Source organism: Mirounga leonina, unplaced genomic scaffold, assembly GCF_011800145.1.
Source record: "Mirounga leonina isolate KUSES-001 unplaced genomic scaffold, KU_Mleo_1.0 Mir_174, whole genome shotgun sequence".
In the NCBI taxonomy this organism is placed as follows: domain Eukaryota; kingdom Metazoa; phylum Chordata; class Mammalia; order Carnivora; family Phocidae; genus Mirounga; species Mirounga leonina.
The window spans coordinates 69807066-69826266 of NW_023270451.1; the positions used below are offsets into that span (position 1 = coordinate 69807066).

Below are 19201 nucleotides of genomic sequence, written 5' to 3' on the forward strand. Positions count from 1 at the left end.
TTACTAATACTAGAGGGAGAAGAGAAGATGTAATATTTTTAGGGCATATTTGCTTATCTACAGTGTGTGAATACACCTGCAGTGGGTTTCATAGTCTGACAGCCTGTCTTCCTACTAACCGCTGAGATTCCTTTTGTCACTTTTAACTTTTGCCAAGCATCCTTGTGCATAGTTCATCTAGCAACATCTGAACTGCAATCCATTTTACCTTCCACTCACAGAATTGGTACAGATGATATATGGTTCTGTCCCTACTATCTATTTCCCTGTTCTGTTGCTTTGCTTTGGCTTTGCAATAGCAACATCCAGCAGTGCTTTTTTCTTGTTCAGCGATGACACAGGTTTCAGATTTAATGTCAAGTCACTTTCAGGTACCAGGTTCGTTATACTTTCCAGCAGTAGAGCTTGCATTTCCTTGGCACCAAAACAAAGAGAGAGATTCTCTTTCATAGTTGCCTACTGTGAAATAAGTCTGATTGCTCTTAGTCAGTTTTGGTTATAACCCTTCCCTAGGAGGAGAATCAGTTTTAGAACCACCACCCTCCCCCCTCCGAAGGGGACAGTTAATTGTCTCTCCTTGAGTCTTCAATCAATTCATGATACTATTGAAATGGTGAAACTGTCATAGTTTTGCCAAGTAGCAGAATATGTTTGGTTTCATCTGTTATGGCTTATAACTGAACATAGTTGTCATTTTTATTAGACCATGCATTTGAAAGTTATAAATAGATTTCCTTGTGTTTTCTCCATAGTCTATCTAAAATGGCTCTAACCCGGGAACATTCATTTTTCTCTTATTTTTTAAAACCAAACCAAAACAAAATATTGCAAAGTAAATAAATTCAGCTGTGTGAACTGCAAGTAGGCCAAAGAAAACAGACAGTTTGTTCTTAAAGCTAAGCTAATGGGAAAAACCAGGACAGGGAGGTATCTCAAGTTCAAACAGAGCCATTTTAAAAATTGGGGTAGCAGGTTTCTCTTTTTCTCCTCTCCTCTGTAGTTTGAAATTATGATTTTGTAGGCCACAGACTTCCATTTTTTAAAAGCTTTATGTATCAAGAGTTGTTTAGCCCTAATAGAAGTTAGTTAAAATGGTGCTGTGCGTGTGTCTGTCAGCATCAGAATTGCTTCAGAGACTTTTTCAAAACAATACCCTCACCCTAAGAGTCTCTCTTCTGCCCTTATGTAACAGAAAACACTGCTGACATTGAGGATTACTGGTCTGTAAGATTATTATTTTGTTTAAAAATGTGTAATGGATTTTGTTTTGGAAAAAGAAATCCTTTGGTGACAGTTCTAGGATATATACTGAGAGTATTTGTTAGTAAGGCATATAGATCTTCACTTTCCTTATAAGATATCATTCCACTTATCAAAAAAGACCTTACGGTTGTTTACTGCTTGTTTTTGTTCTCTCGGTATATTTTACAAAATTTATTATATTAAATGATTGTATCAGCAGCTAGAAGCGGTTTTTAGATTTCTCTGTTTTTTGGAAGGCCGGTTATCATGATGATCATCATCATTGTGCCTATTATTGGAAAAATGATGATGGACTACCAGCTGTATGCCAAATAATGATTTTTTGCTTTCGTCCAGTCTCCAGAATGTGGAATCTAAATTGGCAGTGAGCTGCTGATAAACCCTATGAAAATATTTTTTTTTCTAGAAAAGGCCCGAGACAAGGTTGCCTAAATTAATTCTGCCATTTTCAGAGAAGATTCTATAATAGAGAAGGAATGAGAAAAACAAGTTTTGAGCCAGTATTACACATTTTGTATTAATTACATTTCTGCTGAGCTTCCAAAGTACTGGTGTCATTCATTTAACAGATGTGTGTTGAGTCCCTACAATATGCCAGGCATTTTTCTAGGCACAGGAAATATATTGGTGAACCAAGCAAAATACCTGGCCTGGGTGGTACTTATTACTAGTGGTGAGAGATGATAAACATATTAAATAAGCAAATTATGTAGTACATTAGTAATGATAGGTATTATGGGAAAATTGAAGAGAGATAAGAAGGGTAAAGAGAGATCAGAATTAGAAGGGGTGAAAATTGGACAGTTGCAGTATTAATAGGATGCTCTTAATAGGCCTCATTTAGAAATGGTATGTACACAAAGACTTGAAGGGTGTGAGGAAGTGATGTAAGTAGATAATTTGGGGAAGATAATTCCTGGCAAAGGGAGGGTTAGAACAAAGACCCGAGGGTGGGAGCATCCTGGCTTTGTTTAGGAGAACAGCCAGGAGGCCACTGTGGCTGGAGTAGAGGTAAGAATGATGGGAGTAGTCACAGATGAGGTCAGAGATTGGGATTGGGAGATCAGATTGTGAATAACTTCCTAAGTCAGTGTTAGGACTTTGGTTATTACTCTAAATGAGTAAGTAGCGAGGTCAGGGTATTACGCAGAGGAGTGATGTGATCTGCTTTATGTCTTACCTGACTTAAGATCACTAAAATCTAAGATCACTCGCATTGCTGTATTGAGAATAGACTAAAGGGGAGAGTAAGAATGGAGGCGGAGAGACCTATAAAAGAGATTGTAGAAATCTAAGCAAGGGATTATTGTAGTGCACACCAAAGTAGCAGCAGTAGAAATAGAAGTAAAGTAGATCAGATTCTCAGTGTATATTAAAAGTAGAACCAACAGTGGGAATGCAGTCTGGTACAGCCACTATGGAAAACAGTAGGGAAGTTCCTCAAAAAGTTAAAAATAGAACTACCACACGATCCAGCAATTGCACTACTAGGTATTTACCCAAAAAATACAAAAACACTAATTCAAAGGGATACGTGTACTTTGATGTTTATAGCAGCATTATCTACAATAGCCAAATTATGGAAATAGCCCAAGTATCCATCAGTACACACACACACACACACACACACACCTGAATATTACTCAGCCATAAAAAAGAATGAAATCTTGTCATTTGCAACAACATGGATGGAGCTAGAGAGTATTACGCTAAATGAAATAAGTCAGTCAGAGAAAGACAAATACCATATGATTTCACTCATATGTGGAATTTAAGAAACAAAACAAATGAGCAAAGAGGGAAAAAAAAAAAGAGGCAAACCAAGAAACAGACTTTTTTAAGTACTCTCTACACTCAGCGTGGGCCTCAAACATACAACCCCAACTCTAGAGTCGCACGCTCTACCGACTGAGCCAGCCAGGTGCCCCAACAGACTCTTAACTATAGAGAACAAACTGATGGTTACCAGGAGGTGGGGGGGTTGGGGTTAAATAGGTGATGGGAATGAGGGAATGCACTCATTGTGGTGAGCACTGGGTGATGTATGGGAGTGTTGAATCACTATATTGTACACCTGAAACTAATATTACACTGTATGTTAACTGGAATTTAAATAAAACTTAAAAAAAAGTAATACCAACAGAATTTTATGATCGATGGGATGTAGGGTTTGAAAGAAATGACTCCAGAGTTACTAGCCTGAGTATATGGAGCTGTTATCAACTGAAATGAGAAGTGCCTGGGTAGACCCAGTTTGTGGTCATAGATGGGGGCTCCTGACTGGGATCAGGTGTATAATGTTGGATATCTCCAGTTTGAGATGCCTGTGGAACAGCCAACCTTATACATTGAGGTGATGGTTGGATATTCATGTCTGGCTTTATTCAGATTATGTAATATCACTTGGTACCTGTTGTACGTATCAGGCCAGTACACATCAGTTCCACTTAATCAGATTATTAAAACAATAGTTTTCACCCTGTCCTTTTGTATGTAGAACCAGTGGGTTTATCTTTCACCTTAGAAGTCAGAAAAGAGGAACAAATTAACCCTCAAATAAGTAGAAGATAGGAAATTAGTGAAATAGGAAACAATAGAAAAAAATTTAAGAAGTGAAAAGTTGGTTCTTTGAAAATGTGAATAAAATAGCAAGACTTAGAAAGAACAAAATAGTGAAAATATAAATTGTCAGCATCATTATGGACCCTATAGATACATAAAAAGGGAATAAGGAAATATTATGAACAGCTGTCAGCAAATTCAGCTACTTGATGAAATGGACAAATTCCTTAGAAGACACAGCAGAACAGACACAGGAAGAATTAGAAAATCTTAAGGAACTCTGTATCAATTACAGACATAGACTGAATTTGTAATTGAAAACTTTCTAGGGGCACCTGGGTGGCTCAGTCGTTAAGCGTCTGCCTTCTGCTCAGGTCATGATCCCAGGGTCCTGGGATCGAGCCCCACATCGGGCTCCCTGCTCGGCAGGAAGCCTGCTTCTCCCTCTCCCACTCCCCCTGCTTGTGTTCCTCCTCTCGCTATGTCTCTCTCTGTCAAATAAATAAATAAAATCTTAAAAAAAAAAAGAAAAAGAAAAAGAAAACTTTCTAACAAAACTGTAGTTCTAAATGGCTTTCTCAGTAAAAACCCAATAAAAATAGTACAAGCAGAGAAAATTATAGACCTCTTGTGAATGTAGATGCAAAATTCTTAATAAAATTTTAGTTACTTGAATCCAGCAATATATAAAAAGGTTAATGCGCAATGACCAAGTGAGGGTTTATTCTAGGAACTTAAGGTTGGTTTAACATTTGAAAATCAGTGATACACCACCCTGACAGAATAAAGGAGGAAAACCACAGATCATCTCAATAAGTGAAGAACAAGCATTTGACATGATTAAAAACCCATTCATGATTAAAAAAAAAAAAAATTCTTAGCAAACTAGAAATGAAAAGAAACTTCCTAAATCTCATACAGGGCATCTATGAAAAATATAACAACTAGCACTGTACTTAATTGTAAAACTCTTTCCCTAAAGATTGTGACAAGGAAAGGATGTCTGCTGTCAGTAGACACCCTCTATTCAGCATTGTGCCAGAAGTTGTAGCTAGTGCCATAAGAAAAAGAAATACACAGCATATGGACTGGAAAGGAAAACTGTGTGTAGATCACATTATTGTGTACATGGAAAGCCCCATGTAATCTACAAAACAATAGTACTAAGATAAGTAAATTTAGCAAGATTACAGTATACAAGGCCAGTAGAAAAAAAAACCAATTATTTTTATATTAGCAATGAACAGTTAGAAAACGAAAATTTTAAACCTGTTTATATTAATGCCACAATAATGTAGTAATAAGTCTGTTATAAGAAATAAATGGAGAGAGATACCACATTTTATGGATTGAAAGACTAAGAATTGTTAAGATGCCCATTCTCCCCAAATTGGTTTTTAATTTAATGTAGTCCCTATCACTATTATGGCAAGTTTGGATTTCTTTGTTGTTGTTGAAAAAAATAGGCAAACTGATTCTAAAATTTATATGGAAAAGCAGAGGCCCTGAACAAGTCAAAACACTCTTGAAAACAGAAAAAGTTAGAGGTTTCATAACACCTGATTTCAGGGTTCTGTATAAGCCACAATAATCAAGTGGTACTGTGGTACTGGCTTAGGGATAGACAAATAGATCAGTAGAACAGAACAGAGTTCAGAAGTAGACCCACATGTATGTGGTCAGTTGATTTTTTTGACCAGGATGCCAAGTCCAGTGGGGAATTGGTAAGTCTTTTTAACAAATGATACTGATATCTCAACCCCTGTCTCACACAAAAACTGATTTAAGATGGACCTAAATATAATATCTAAAACAATAAAGCTTCAAGAAGAAAACATCTTTACAACCTTGGGATAGACAGAGATTTCTTGGACATGACAAAGGCAGTAACCATAAAAGAACCATAAAAAAAGAACCATAAAAGAAAAAACATGGGGGCACCTGGGTAGGAAGTCGGTTAGGTGTCTGACTCATGATCTGGGGGTTGTGAGATTGAGCCCTGCTTTGGGCTCTGCACTGGGCATGGAGCCTGCCCATTAGGATTCTCTCTCCCTATCCCTCTTCCCCTTCCCTCCTTCCCCCCACCCTGCCACGTGCAGTCTCTCTCAAATAAATAAATAAATCTTAAAAAAATCCTGATAAGTTGGGATTTCAACAGAAGTAAAATTTCATAAAAGACATTAGAAAAATAGAAAAGCAACAGACTAAATAATACTTGTAATAGATATATATGACAGAGGACTAATACCCAGAATATTTAAAAAACAAACACAGATTTTAAATTCTTCCTTTTGTTCCCTTTTTCCTAACTCTTGCTTAGATAATTCCTCTAGGATATTTGTCCAGTTTCTGGCCTTCAAAAGACCACTCGTCAGGGCTTACAAATATTAATGTGATTGATACCTGAAGTTTTAAAGGCTGGAAGCACAGGTATAAAATACATCCTGAGGAATCAGTGGTATCAACCACTTAGGTCTTACAAAGTGCTAAGTAATTCCATTGAGATTCTACTCATTGGTCTATTCTCTTCCTTTAATATACCTATTTTCCAGCATCCTCATTCAAGATAAAGATGAATAGTTCTCCCAAATTAAATACCGTAGTTCTAAATATTCTCAATTTCAGTTAACCTGTTGTTTGTTCACAATACATACTTTAATAAATTTTAAAAATAAAATAATTCCAAGACTTGGTCCAGTATTTTGTAAAGCAGTCCAGTAGAAAAATCAGCATATTCTTTAATCTAAATGTAGTGTTCTTGCTACTATTTGGTGAATAGACTTAGGCAGCACATGTGCAGAGACATACAGTGGCTAATAAATGGTATGTTATTTTTCTCTAATATGCTTAGCCAGCTAATTTGCTTCTATTTTTCTTTTACAGTTTCAGCTCCTAGCTTCAGCTCTATTCAAATCTGGTTCAGATTTTACAGCTCTAGGTAAGTATTCCAGTGTAGTTTATCCAGCTTAGATGCCCTAGCTTTGGGGAATTGGGTTTTGGTTTCTTTTAAATGAAACATCAGGTGAGATGTTCATCTAAACAAATGGAGCAAGTTTCAAGGTAGCATGCAAAACTTCTAATAACCTGCTACAGAGTTATTTTCCATGCATCAGTCACCAGTTCATGGGTTAGTTTGCAGTTCCTATTACACCAGTTGCTAGGTTATTAGGCAAACATGGCAGTAGAAGCATGATCAAAATAAATTAACTTGTATAACATTGTTTTGGAATGTAGGCTGTGAATTACTGGTACAGTTACTATGAGATAACACTTCTTGTTTGAATGATTTTTTCTCTGTTCTTTGTGGAGTTGTGTCGGATCAACAGATTGGTGATGGGGTAGGCAGTGAAAAAATGTTTTGAGCTCTGAGAAAATGCATTATCTCTTTCCTGAAAATGGGAATTTTTGTGTGCTGTTATCTTAATTGTTTAAGATAGATTCTACTTGAAACTCTGGTGTTTCTCAGACACCCCAGACAGGGGCATCAGTCTTCATTTAGAAATACTCTCATTTGGTATTAATGAATTATTAAAGTAAGCTAGACTGTAGTGAAGTGGGGAATTCGTAGAAGTGCCACAACCCAGAGCTTCATTCAGGTCAATTTTTAAGAATCTTTTCATTAGGATAAGTCATTATGATAGCTTTACTTTTTCAACAAGATTGTAGGCTTTTGAAGTGTGGGAATTTCCAGCTTTCCTCTTGTCATTATAAAATACAGTCACACTGTGAATGCTTATTAATTCCATTGATGCCAGTGCTATTATTGTTTGCCTTAACATTGAGCAGTAATACTGAAATTTTCCAGGATATGTAATACAGATACTACTCTTTATCTCTGGAATAAAATAACATTTTGGAATATCAATTTAATTTCCTCATTGTTTGTCCTTTTGCCTCCTAAAGGTGAACCATACCTCAAAGGAAAAAACAGAGCATATATAATTCTGGTGTTTTTCAGTGAGATGGGAAAGAATAGGAATTTTCCTTGGGGTCTTGCCCTTTCTTGTTCCATAACCAGTAATTGAGGCTTCTCCATTGATCTAGGCAACTCTAGTTCTGAGTTCTAATTCCAGAATACATAGGATTCCACAGGGCAGGACTGAGCAGACTGCCGTAAAACATAGGTTCTCTGATAATTAAGATAATCATTTACCACGGTTCCATACACATAAATGTCTTGAGGCTAATAGAGATCTTAACCTTGTGATGGAGAACGTAGGCATAAGCATTATTTTAGAAAGTCCATACCCTTGTGAATTTCGTCATTTGAAACAGAGATTTCGTGATACATGAATTAGGAGCCTGGCACATAGATACTTTGAATAAACATGTGCCTTGTTATGTAGGGATACCACAGCCCAGAGCCATTATTTTTATTTTATTGGTGGGCAGCACTAAAATGTCTCTGGCTGACTTATATGTAGCCTTTATTTATCTATTTATTTTTTAAAGATTTTATTTATTTATTTGACAGACAGCGAGAGAGGGAACACAAGCAGGGGGAGTGGGAGAGGGAGAAGCAGGCTTCCCGCTGAGCAGAGAGCGGGATGTGGGGCTTGATCCCAGGACTCTGGGATCATGACCTGAGCCGAAGGCAGACGCTTAACAACTGAGCCACTGAGGCGCCCCATATGTAGCCTTTAGAACAAGAATTTCTTGGCAGTAACTTAAATACGTTAGTCTGGTGTCAGCAGATATTTTACCTTTAACTTAACTCCTTTCTTCAGTCTCTGCCCTATTCACTGCCCTATTCACTGCCAGCTAATATATTTTATCAGGAACAGTTTGTCTTACTTGGGTTCCAAGCAAACCTCAGATAACACTGAGGACAATACAAACAATAGAAAAAAATACAAAAAGAAAATTCCTATGGGTTTTTATTTCCTACCTTCTCTGAAGGGAGGCAGTATCTTTAGTAGTTAAGAGTTGAGAATGTAGGAGAGCGGTTAAGAGTCAGAATCTAGGTTCAGATATCAGCTTTGCCACTTGCTAATTTCAAAAGTGACCTTGAGCAAGTCACCTTTTTTTTTTTTTTAAGATTTTATTTATTTATTTGAGAGAGAGAGACACAGCAAGAGAGGGAACACAAGCAGGGGGAGTGGGAGAGGGAGAAGCAGGCTTCCTGCCGAGCAGGGAGCCTGATTCAGGGCTCGATCCCAGGACCCCGGGACCATGATCTGAGCCGAAGGCAGACGCTTAACGACTGAGCCACCCAGGCACCCCAAGCAAGTCACCTTTCTAATAATTTCTCTATCTCTATAAAATGGAGGTAATAAGAGTACTTACCTCAAGTTGAGAGAATTAAATGAAATAATTATGGAAAACAGCACAATAAAACAGTACGTGTTGCTCAGTGCAGAGCCTGCTTCTTCCTCTGACTGATGCTCCCCCTGCTTGTGTGTGCATTCTCTCTCTCTCTCTCTCTCTCTGACAGATAAATAAAATCTTTAAAAAAAAAAAAAAAAAAGAATGAAATGTGGTCATATATAAAGTACCTAGCACAGAGTAGGAACTCAGTGTTTCCCTCCCTCTTACATCACTTAATCTCATGAAAATGTGTTTACTTCATTTGATATTACTTCATTAGGATACATAGGTACTTCATTAGTAATATATTAGTAATACATAGGTATTACTTCATTAGAGTATTACCACAGAATCAGTATCTTCTCTTAAAAATAAAACCTATTATGGGGCGCCTGGGTGGCTCAGTCGTTAAGTGTCTGCCTTCGGCTCAGGTCATGATCCCAGGGTCCTGGGATCGAGCCCCGCATCGGGCTCCCTGCTCGGCGGGAAGCCTGCTTCTCCCTCTCCCACTCCCCCTGCTTGTGTTCCCTCTCTCGCTGTGTCTCTCTCTGTCAAATAAATAAATAAAATCTTTTAAAAAAAATAAAATAAATAAAACCTATTATGACATTTTTATGATTATAGAAAGTAAATAAAACAAGGGGAAAACCCTAAAGTTGACTACAGACAGTTGGTAATATTACCACACAATAGGGGGAAAAAAAAGAAAAACCTTTTCAGTACAATGCTACAGTGCTTAGACTATACTCTTGGTGAGATATAATCTAAAGACAAAGCAAAGAAATCTTGGCTTTTTGTTGGTAGTGGTATGGATATAGTAATTCTGGAACATGTTTTGTATGTATTTTACATTGAACAAATGAGTAAATATGATGATGTTCTAGAGAGTCAGTTTTCCTAGTGGGAAAAAGGAGATACTGTAAATAGGGAATAGGATTAAGGAGAGGAAGAATCCTGTAGAGTTCTAAAAAAATGGGAATCATCAATAAAATCACAAACTCATAATTTTGCTTTAAAAACAGCTGTGTATATAATATGTGTGCACATATGTGTACAGGCCTAGAAACACCACCACCCTTGGCAATTAACACAACTGATCTTTAATTCTAAATGTCAACTCACCACTAAAAGGAATTAGGGCTCCTTGAAAAAAATGGCTGATTCCAGAGCTGTGTAAAGATGAGCTTGGATATCTTGCTCTGCCAGGAAGTAAGGAGGTGCTCAAAAATTAATGGGAACATTAAAAAAGACACAAACGGGGCGCCTGGGTGGCTCGGTCTGTTAAGCGTCTGCCTTCGGCTCAGGTCATGATCCCAGGGTCCTGGGATCGAGCCCCACATTGGGTTCCCCGCTCAGCGGGAAGCCTGCTTCTCCCTCTCCCACTCCCCCTACTTGTGTTCCCTCTCTCCTGTCTCTCTCTCTGTCAGATAAATAAATAAAATCTTTAAAAAAAAAATTTTTTTTTAAATAAAAAAAATAAAAATAAAAAGACAGAGAAACGAGCTCAAAAGAGCTCTTGCTGGCCAAAACTGGGACAATATGAGTATTAAAATGAATAATGACAGTAATAAATATGATATATTGAACAAGAAAAGGATCCATGAGTACATACTCATGCAAACAAATAAAATGGAGGAAAAGCTCTTCATAATTAGTGTCAGTCAACAAATTCAGAAGGAATTGTAGAGTTAGGAAAACACCATCGGTGTTTTGTTTTAGCAAGATATAATTGTTTTAAGCAAGAATCATCAGTGAAGGCTAATATCATTGGGTTCAGGTCTGTCGGGGAATAGGATATTCACACAGTCTCAAATTGTCTTCTTGTCAATATTTTACTACTTGCTGGAGGTGCCTGAATGACTCAGTCTATGGAGCGCCTGACTCTTGATCACAGGTCTTGATCTCAAGGTTGTGAGTTAGAGCCACGTGTTAGGCGAGGAGCCTACTTAAAAAAAATTTTTTTTAAATAAAATATTTTACTAATTGCAGTGGTAGAAAACAACACCTTCACATTAGAGAAATCTGGCCATACCAGCTTAATCAGGTGATGACAGTTAACATTGGGACAAATGGATAACATGTGCCTCCCGACATGATGCAGTGGGAAGCACACAGTATCACTTTTGTAGTATTCTTGCCAGAACTGCATAAATTCAATCTGATTACAAGGAAGCAGTCAGACAACTCAAATTCAACACATTCTGCAACTCCGTAACTGCTCTGAACTTGTCAAGGATATCAGTATCATAAGAAACAGAGGCTGAGGAACTATTCCAGGCCAAAGAAAACTAAATACAGTGTTTGATACTGGATTGAGTTTTAGATGAGTAGGGAAAATGACTATAAAAAAGATTATTGGGACAAAAATGTTAAGTTTCCTAAATTTAATATATAGTGGTTACTTAAGTGATGTTCTTAGGTGAAATGAACTCAAGTATTTAGGGGTGAAAATGTCTACAATTTACTCCCAAATCATTCTACAAAAAAAGTATGTATGGGGTACAAACAGAGAGAGAAAGAGAGAGAGAATGAGAACACATGTGCCAAAATGTTAACAACTGAGTAATCTAGGTAAGGGTATATGAGTTTTTGAGGTACTATTCTTGAAACTTTTCTAGGGGTTTGAATTTTTTCAAAATTTTAGAAAACTCCGAGAAGCATAAAATAGAAAAAAAAAAATCTCATTATTCAGAGATAACCTTTGTTTACATTTTGGAGTATTTCCTTCCATTCATTTCCATGATAGTTCTTAATTAAATCTTAAGCTCCAAAGAAGTAAACATTTGCCCTCAAACTTAAAATAATAGTAAAAAAATTTTTTTAATAAAAAGGAATGTACCTTTCTTGAGGCATTGTTTATTTTCCTTCCAGGAAACTGGTATCCTTGGCAATGTTCTGTTCTGTTCATGTTCTTTACAAGAGTAAAAAACAGAGTGTACCTAAAACTGTATTGTAAGTTGAATGAAAATTGGTCCAATTTGAAATAATTTTCACTGAGTATCATGGCATATATAACTTTCTGGCACTATTTCTGTGTCTTATGGTACTCAGTAGGGCTCTCATGTCTCAGCCATTTCACGAATGGGGAAATCAGAACACTACTTTGTTTATTTTATCATTTTCCTACTTCATACGTACATAAGAAATTTGAAGAAGCTTAAAACAATATACAAGCTGAGGAAAGGAAGGAAGCATCTCACTGAATATTCCTTTGGCTGGAATAAACTTGAAAATTAAATGTTTGCTAGAAGTTAAATGGGGGAAATATCCTTTAGTTCCATGGTCCCCACCTTTTAAGAATGTCATCCACTTTCTAATGTTTATCTGGATAAAAGTAGTTCGTTGCTCTCTCTCTCACATGACGTGTGCCTGGCCGAGAGCCTGGTGCATAGTACCGTGAATGTATGGCATTTACTATGTGCCAGGGATTGTTCCATGTTACTGTACCTGTATTTCTTTCACTCAGTTCTCTGAGACTACTTCCAGCTCTCAGGACCTTAATGATTTTAGACCACCTTCTAAAGAAAGTGATTTTAGTATATTTTTTGTTTTGATTTTATTGTATTTTTTTAAGATTGATTTATGAGAGAGAGAGTGGGGGAGGGGCAGAGGGAGAGGGACAAGCGGACTTTGTGCTGAGCACTGAGCTCAACGCAGGGCTCGATCCCAGGACCCTGAGACCATGACCTGAGCCAAAACCAAGAGTTGGATGTTTAACCGACTGAGCCATCCAGGCGCCCCGATTTTATTGTATTTTTATTATAAAAAAAAAGTTTAGCGGGTCAGAAGCATTATAAAGTCAGAAAGAGAGGAGTGAAAATGCCTCAGTGGACTAGAAGAGGAAAATGCTTGTAAGGAAAAGAAGAGAAATCGCTATTAGTTACTAAGGTGCCAGTCATTAGAACAGGTGCTTCTCACATAATTGCATTTAATATGCACAGTAATGCCACGAAGTAAACAAGATTAACACAAATTTACAGCTGTGGAAACAGTAACAGAAAGGCTGATTCACTTACCTAAGATCACCCCACTGGCAGGTAGTAAAACTGGGTTCAAGACCCATGTCTGTCTCATTTTAAAATCAGATTTGGGTTTGGTTTTTCCATTATACATTGCTGCTTTTCTCAACTGGCTTCTCTGTTACATGTTTTAGGCACAATGGATGAGTTTCTTTGTATTTCTCCTTTACCAGGCTTTTCTGACGTGGATCACACCTATGCTCAAAGAACTCAGCTCTTTGACACCTTAGTAAATTTCTTTCCTGACAGCATGACTCCCCCTAAAGGCAACCTGGTAGATCTCATCATGCTGTAACTGGAGAGCCGCTGGACAGCAATGCAGCACAGGAGTCTGCGTTCAATATTTTGGAGTGCAACTCTGTTGACCGACAATTAGGCTGCCGTGATCGAGGACTGCACCAGAATTTTGAAGGGATCTTTACTGTCACAAGTTTTAACCCTCTTCCTTCATCCCCCACCTCAGCCCCTTTCTCCTCATCCTGTTCCTGAATTAGGTTAATAAAGTGAAATTGGTATTATTTCCATTTAAATATATATATTTTTTTCTTACTTTAACTTTTAAGAACGAATGAATATAAAAGAAGAAATAATCAGGCAGTTTACCCTTTTCTGATTTTTATTTCATTTTTATAAAATTGGGGCAAATAAGCACTATTAGCAGACTCAGTGCTAGAAAGAAGAATGGGGTTTTGTTGTTGGCTGGTTTGGCCTCGCCCCTTTCTCCTCCTTTCCCATTTCACTTTGCCTCACATCACACAACTGCTTGTAAGTGGTGTCACTTGTTTACCTCTTCACTTCATTCTTAAAAGTATATAGTTCTGTAGGGCAAATGATGTATGTTAAAGTGATATCTGTGTCTCTGTTGACTAGAGTCTTGTATTACATTAAACAGTAGGAGGAACAGAGGGCTCAAATTTATGCTCCTTGTCATAAAACTAAAAAATGAAACCCAAGATTGATCCAGGTACTGAGATTGGTATATAGTATTTCTATAATGATATATTTTGTAGTGGATATTACAATAGCTTTGAGTCACAGAAACCTTAAACTGAGGAGAATATAGTTCAGAACCTTTAAGAGCCAATATAAACATGACCAGCAAGATGATTCTAGTAGTGATTAATATGTTCATTGATGTCTTTGTAGCAAAGTTTGGAAGAAGATGACTCTTTGCTCTGTTAGAGCTGTGATTCCATTTCTCCTTTGTGCTCTTTGTAGCATTTTCACTTGGGAGGGTGGGTTTCCAGAGCTATGCTTCTGTTTCTTTCCATATACATTAGCTCCCTGCATCTGCTTCTGTATACTGCTATCTTAAAGAATAATGGTTTGTAGTTGTCCTATGGAATACAGCTGACAGGCATTTCACAAAGCACACAGGCTTTGAAGTGAAGAAAAAGAAAATAATGGTGAGGTGTTTTTTTCATTAAAAGAAAGGCAGATAGGCTTTCCCACTGTTCCATTTTTTTTTTGTGGGGGATGGAGGTATATATCATTCCATGAGGTGCTGTGGGGTGCAGTATAGGAAGCCCAAACCTGGCCAGTGCTTGCATTTACTCAAAAAGTGTGCTGCATGCAACTGACACCCACCATGCCTAAAACAGACGAAGTAAATAAATGTCCATCAGTCCAGTAGCTCTGAAAAGTGAAGGACTTTGGGGAATTGAGTATGTCCCTGAGTAGCAAGATTAGGCTTCACCAAAGAGAAGACTTTGACTTGCACTTTTCTTGAAAAGTCTCATGTATAGGAATGAGACTGAGATCCCTCTTCACTCTGTCTTTATTGCTTGGCTTCACTGCTTTTGGGAATGGACAGAAATCTATTTTTCCTAGTTCCAGACTTGAATCTTGGGCTCCTTAGCTTTCCAAGCATCCCAAAGCTATCCATAGTGATTTATTAAACAATTAGATTTGTATCTTACCTTGTGGAAGCTATAGTATGTAATTCACTAAGTACCAAATTGTGCAGCTACAGAATAACCAAGTGACTTTATAGGTGAGCAAATAGAATCTACTTACATTCTCGTACAGCTTCGTAAAATGATAGTCCCCTGACAGTCAAGAAATAAAATAGTATCACTAATACTGTAGCCTATTGCATCTTGTTTTGTGGAAACAAGTACAAAACAAAGAGTTGATAGAGAAGAACTTTATCGATAGAGTTTCTAAATTTAAAAGCTCTAGTTTGCTTGCCGTGAACTCTGGCACTTTAAACACACTAACCAAATGAAAGTCTGCTGCCTCCACCTTTTGTTTCTACAGTGCTTTCTTTGTCACTGTTTTCATGAGTTCCGTAGATTCCATATTTGGAAGAAATGCAGTTCTTGACCTCAGTGATTTTGTTTTTGTTTTTCCCTAACTGACTCTCTACTATTGCTTTTTAACATGAGCTTGTTTTAATTTTATCTTTCCTCACTTTATTGAGATGGAACTTTTGCCCTTTTCATTTCTGAAATTTTTTTCACTAACATGTTTAAATGGGGCTGAATCATAGTGAACCATTCAGTGTTGCCTAAGTGAGATACACTGTTGAGGAGGTTGTTGACTCGGTGGAGTTTGTGCCATGGGGCTCTAAAGGAGCATTGCTGGAAATGATTGCAGGAGAACGTAGGGCTTAATCATAACCATGACCAACAACACATTGCTCACATTTCACACCAGAACCTGATTTGAAACTTGTTTATATATTTAGTGAGGAGCTACATATATTTCCAAGAATACCAGCGGTGTATTATAATTTAACCTAGTTTAGTATTTAGATACAGTGTTTAGGTAGGCCAAATTATCTGTGCTTTATTCCTTGAAATGCTTTCATTCTAGCTTAGTGAGTCCCAGTTGAAACACCTGGCTGGGATGCTTTAGATGCATTCCGTAGTAGGGCACAGTTTTTACTCAGTTTCATTATCTCTTGCTTCAGCTTCATTCCCATTTCTCTCTTTCACAGGGGAATGCATTATTCCAGAAAGTAAACTAGATCTCTAACATTATTTTCAGCGCTTGTACTTGATGAGAAATTATCTGATTTGAAAGATACTTCTAAAATGCATTTGTATGCTGTGGAATAACAGAGACCTCATGTGGCCAGTTTGACTAATTCAAATAATCTAAATCTCCTTCAAGCAAAGGAATCCAGACTTGGGTGCCTGACTCAGTGCTCAAGCTGACAGTCTTAGCTTTTCACGAGATTATCTTTTTAGACCTGGTTTTCATTGATGCTAAAACTGACCTATGTCTAATAAGTAGAAACTGATAGAAAACACTAGAAAGTTAATTTACTGGGTTTATCACAGAAAGCCTTGTTGGGTTTAGAGCACAGTGATTTAAGATTATAAAATTGCATTCTTGGGTGAAATATGTATTTTGAATATAAATGGTTCCCAGCTTATCCTTCCAGCGGATCTCTTCACATCTGCCTTAAAAGTGCTATTTAGAGATACATTAACAGAATTTCATGTAATAAAAAAGTTTGAAAATCTAACCTACAAACAAAAACTGCATTGAGAATGATGTTCAGTGAATCCAAAAGCACGTAGGAACATGTTCCTGATTTTATTCTCTGAATTATATTCAGTTTCATGGTTATAACATGAAGAAGTCATAATTATTCTTAACACCATATGGAATTCATTTGGTAATTATGGGTCATTTACTTATTTCCTGAGTGAATGTTATGTTAACTCTTTAGGTGGTTGAATGTTACCTGGCAGTTGGGAATTATGGTTTGAAGTGATTTGTATGGGAGGTGTGTACTCTAAACAAAGTCATCTAGCTATTAAAAGCATAGCCTTCATAACCCTTCTTTTCTTAAAAATCCATGATCGTCTGCAGTTTCATCCTTTTACATAAATTCTGGCCTGAGTTTTTACTAAGTTGCAAGTTCTTAAAATTGTCCTTGATCTGGGATTGCATGCTTCCTCAGAAAAAGTTTATAGTTATTGGAGAGTGTCCTATAGGGTCTGCATATGACAATACTTGTAGATTAGATCTTTGGGCTCTTTCACTCAAAGGTTTTTGTATTTCTTATTAGTCAAATAACATTATTCTTCTGTGATTTTTGACTGTAGCTTATATCTCCCTGTGATTTGTATCAATGCTGAAATGATTTGACTATCCAAAATTTCTAGTGTAGAAGTATTTCAGTTGAAGGTGGACATTTCCAAGTTTGTTGAAACAGTTCATTAGGAGCCAACTAGATCAGCTGATGATGTTGCCATTGTTTGTTTTGGCAGGAGGACTCATTACAATTTATTGATTTCTTCACCAGATGCTTTTTTTCCTGGAAAAAAATACGCTATCTTAGAGATTTTATTTTACATAATTTCTTAACCTTGATTTCCTCCTGCCGACCAAATAGTGTGAATTTTACATCCATTATTTCCTTAGCTGACCTGACTTTATTCTTGGCTTTTTCAGCCCTAGATTCCCTAGGTTTTCTTTGGCATTGCTTATGAGTATTGTACCACTTAAGAGAAAAGGTCAAAATCATTTTGAGGCAAACATGCTCTTTTATCCTTGTTTATGACAACAGAATAGTGAAATTTAAAATTGTCCGTTATGAAAGAATTAACAATGTTGAGACATTTTCATTTGGAGGATAGTAACATGGCTCTTGGCGGCCTTAATGGAGGAGCCAGCGTTGGCTTCGTTTCCTGACACTAGGAAGCATAGTCCTAAAACTGATGATCACGTACAGGTTTCCTAGCAGAGCTCATGGAATTCAGCACATCACCAGATTTCCATTTGCCTGTTGTCTTTTCTTTATATTTTTTAGCCTTTTTTCCCTCTATTCCTACTAGCTCTGAGTAGCATTGATGTTCTGCTGAAGTTGGAATCTGTGTTAAAAATTGACTTTCAATTTCTGATGTAATTGTTTATTAGGAATAGCTTTGATTGCTATGAAATGATTGGTATTTGTTCATTTTTAAAATTATCACTGATAATCCTGAAATAATTCACCTTCCTTTTTATCTGCGGCTCAGACAGTTTCAATGAACTATTAAACATTTGTGTGCAGCATCCTATTTTGCCTGTCTATATGGCATTTTCACTTGGAGGAATGGAACCCCAGGAACAGGGCTAGAGGAGAATGCGGATATGTTAGAGAAAGGAAAATAGGAGCTTTTTGCTCATGGATGAGAAGGTCCACAAATCAAAATGAAAAAGAAAGCTCTCCATTTTGGACCCTAAATTCATTTTGCTAATGCAGTGCTGTGAAGATGACTCTCAAAAGGAATCACAGCTCATTCTGTGTCGTCTTTGGAAAGCAGCATTCCTGGTTAGTTTCTTTTCTCATCTTCTCCCAAAGAGCTGTTAGAGGTCTTGGAACGGAAAACCCACTGTGATGGGCTCAAGATTTTAAACTAGCTGAGCAGTTTCTTGAGAAGGATCCAGTGGGAAAACCAGCAATAAAACATTCTGACGTGCAGTTTTGGGGCTCCCATGGGACTTGCTTTTTCATCAAGTTGAAGCTCTTGCCACAGCACAAGCTCTGTACCATCTGGGATGCTAGCATTCACAGCACTTAGTGTGGATATCTGAGCTGTCTGCCACACCAATACCAGCCTGAAGAGATCATCATTCTTCAGTTTCACCCAGTGCTTAATGACTGCCAGATTAATTGGCAGGAAGGAAAAGTACTGTGTGATACACTGAACAGGCCTGTGTGCATGATTATGGGGTTGCTCAAGTAGCCGGTTTTGAGCTTTATTTCTCTCTTTTGCTAACAAATCTCAAGAAAGAAAGCCTTTGTTACAGCTTAGCCAGTGTCATTTGGTTGGGGTTTATTTTCTAGCCTTTTAAAATAGGAAGAAAATTGTCATTTCATGTTTAACTTACAACCCATACAGAATTACACTGGCATCAATTGTTTTCTGTACTTTAATTATGCACAATCCCATGGGTCACTGTTTATCTACTTTGCCAAGAAATCCATGAGTTCTGGCATTAGAAGTATTTAATAATTTTGGAGGTGCCTGGGTGGCTCAGTCAGTTGAGCTTAGGTCTTGATCTTGGGGTTGTGAGTTCAAGCCCCACGTTGGGCTCCATGCTGGGCC

The 19201-nt window shown here is 37.3% G+C and overlaps 1 protein-coding gene across 3 annotated transcripts in view; it reads left to right on the forward strand.

Moving 5' to 3' along the window:
- The window catches only part of MKLN1 (muskelin 1), a 167638-nt gene extending 149348 nt beyond the window's left edge, over positions 1 to 18290 (forward strand). For 2 of the 3 annotated variants that reach the window (XM_035021127.1, XM_035021126.1), the window contains exons 16-17: positions 6709 to 6763; positions 13325 to 18290. In XM_035021127.1, coding sequence (XP_034877018.1) covers positions 6709 to 6763; positions 13325 to 13446 — 177 coding nt within the window. In that variant the 3' untranslated portion in view covers positions 13447 to 18290. The remainder of the gene's footprint in view (positions 1 to 6708; positions 6764 to 13324) is intronic. The other variant, XM_035021125.1, reaches the window with a different exon arrangement.
- Positions 18291 to 19201: the final 911 nt, after the last annotated feature.